This window comes from Diaphorina citri, unplaced genomic scaffold (genome assembly GCF_000475195.1).
Source record: "Diaphorina citri unplaced genomic scaffold, Diaci psyllid genome assembly version 1.1 scaffold18115, whole genome shotgun sequence".
NCBI classification, from domain to species: domain Eukaryota; kingdom Metazoa; phylum Arthropoda; class Insecta; order Hemiptera; family Psyllidae; genus Diaphorina; species Diaphorina citri.
In genome coordinates, this window is record NW_007395469.1 from 1 (window position 1) to 995 (window position 995).

At 34.6% G+C, this 995-nt stretch overlaps 1 protein-coding gene across 1 annotated transcript; it reads left to right on the plus strand.

The window, feature by feature from the left end:
* The first annotated feature begins 31 nt into the window (after positions 1–31).
* LOC103523252 lies at positions 32–508 on the plus strand. Its single transcript, XM_008488313.1, has one exon. The coding sequence runs from the start codon at positions 32–34 to the stop codon at positions 506–508; it is 477 nt and encodes a 158-aa protein (XP_008486535.1).
* The last annotated feature ends 487 nt before the right edge of the window (positions 509–995 follow it).

Genomic DNA, 995 nt, shown 5'->3' on the forward strand with positions numbered 1-995 from the left:
GGTGAAAGATCTTGAAATTCTGGTACAGGACATGGCACAGGAAGGGAACAAGAATAAGTTGGAAATCACAGGAGTACCGCAGAATGTAGACTATGTAGCCTACACGGAGAAGATTTTCGAAAAAATCAAAGTTAACCAAGTGGTAAAGAAAGAAGAATATCACGTTGAAAAAATAACGGTTAAAAAGCCCAACAGTCCTCCTCAAGTGAAAAGTTTGGTGGTAACTTTGAAAAATAATCAGATCAGAGATTCAGTCTTGGAGACTCTGAAGAGAGATAAACCCCGAATGAGCACAGCGGACTTCATTAATCAACAACCGGCATTACCTATTTTTATCAATGAATATTTGTCTCCATACTTGAAAAAACTTTTCTATGAGGCTAAAAAAATCAAAGGAGATAAAAATTACGAGTACCTCTGGGTGAAAAATGGACAAATCTTACTTAAAAAAACAGCAGGAGGAAAAGTAATGAGACTGACGTCCATGGAAGATCTTGGTAAAATATAAACGAAACCAATATCCAATTGCAAAACGATAATGAAATACGTACTTATATTTGATTTATGAATAATACGAATTACCTGATAAATACAATTAAAAACATAAAATACGACAGTAACCAACATGAAAATATGTCACTCTCTACATACATAATAAGTTAATAACTCATGTTGATAACTTTTTTTCTCTCTCACTCATAGGTACATAATATCTTCATCCTTATTTTTCTTCTGTTCGTTTAGGACAGTGCTTCTCAAAATTGTCGCCACCGCGGCACACTTTAAAAGTCTCGAATCTTTTCTCGGCACCCCCCCCCCTCCTCCTCCGGCAGGAAAAGTAATGAGACTGACGTCCATGGAAGATCTTGGTAAAATATAAACGAAACCAATATCCAATTGCAAAACGATAATGAAATACGTACCTACTTATATTTGATTTATGAATAATACGAATTACCTGATAAATACAATTAAAAACATAAAATACGACAGTA

Bases quoted from the DNA above. Each gene is read 5' to 3' on its own strand.
- LOC103523252 (XM_008488313.1), top strand. From the start codon at position 32: ATGGCACAGGAAGGGAACAAGAATAAGTTGGAAATCACAGGAGTACCG.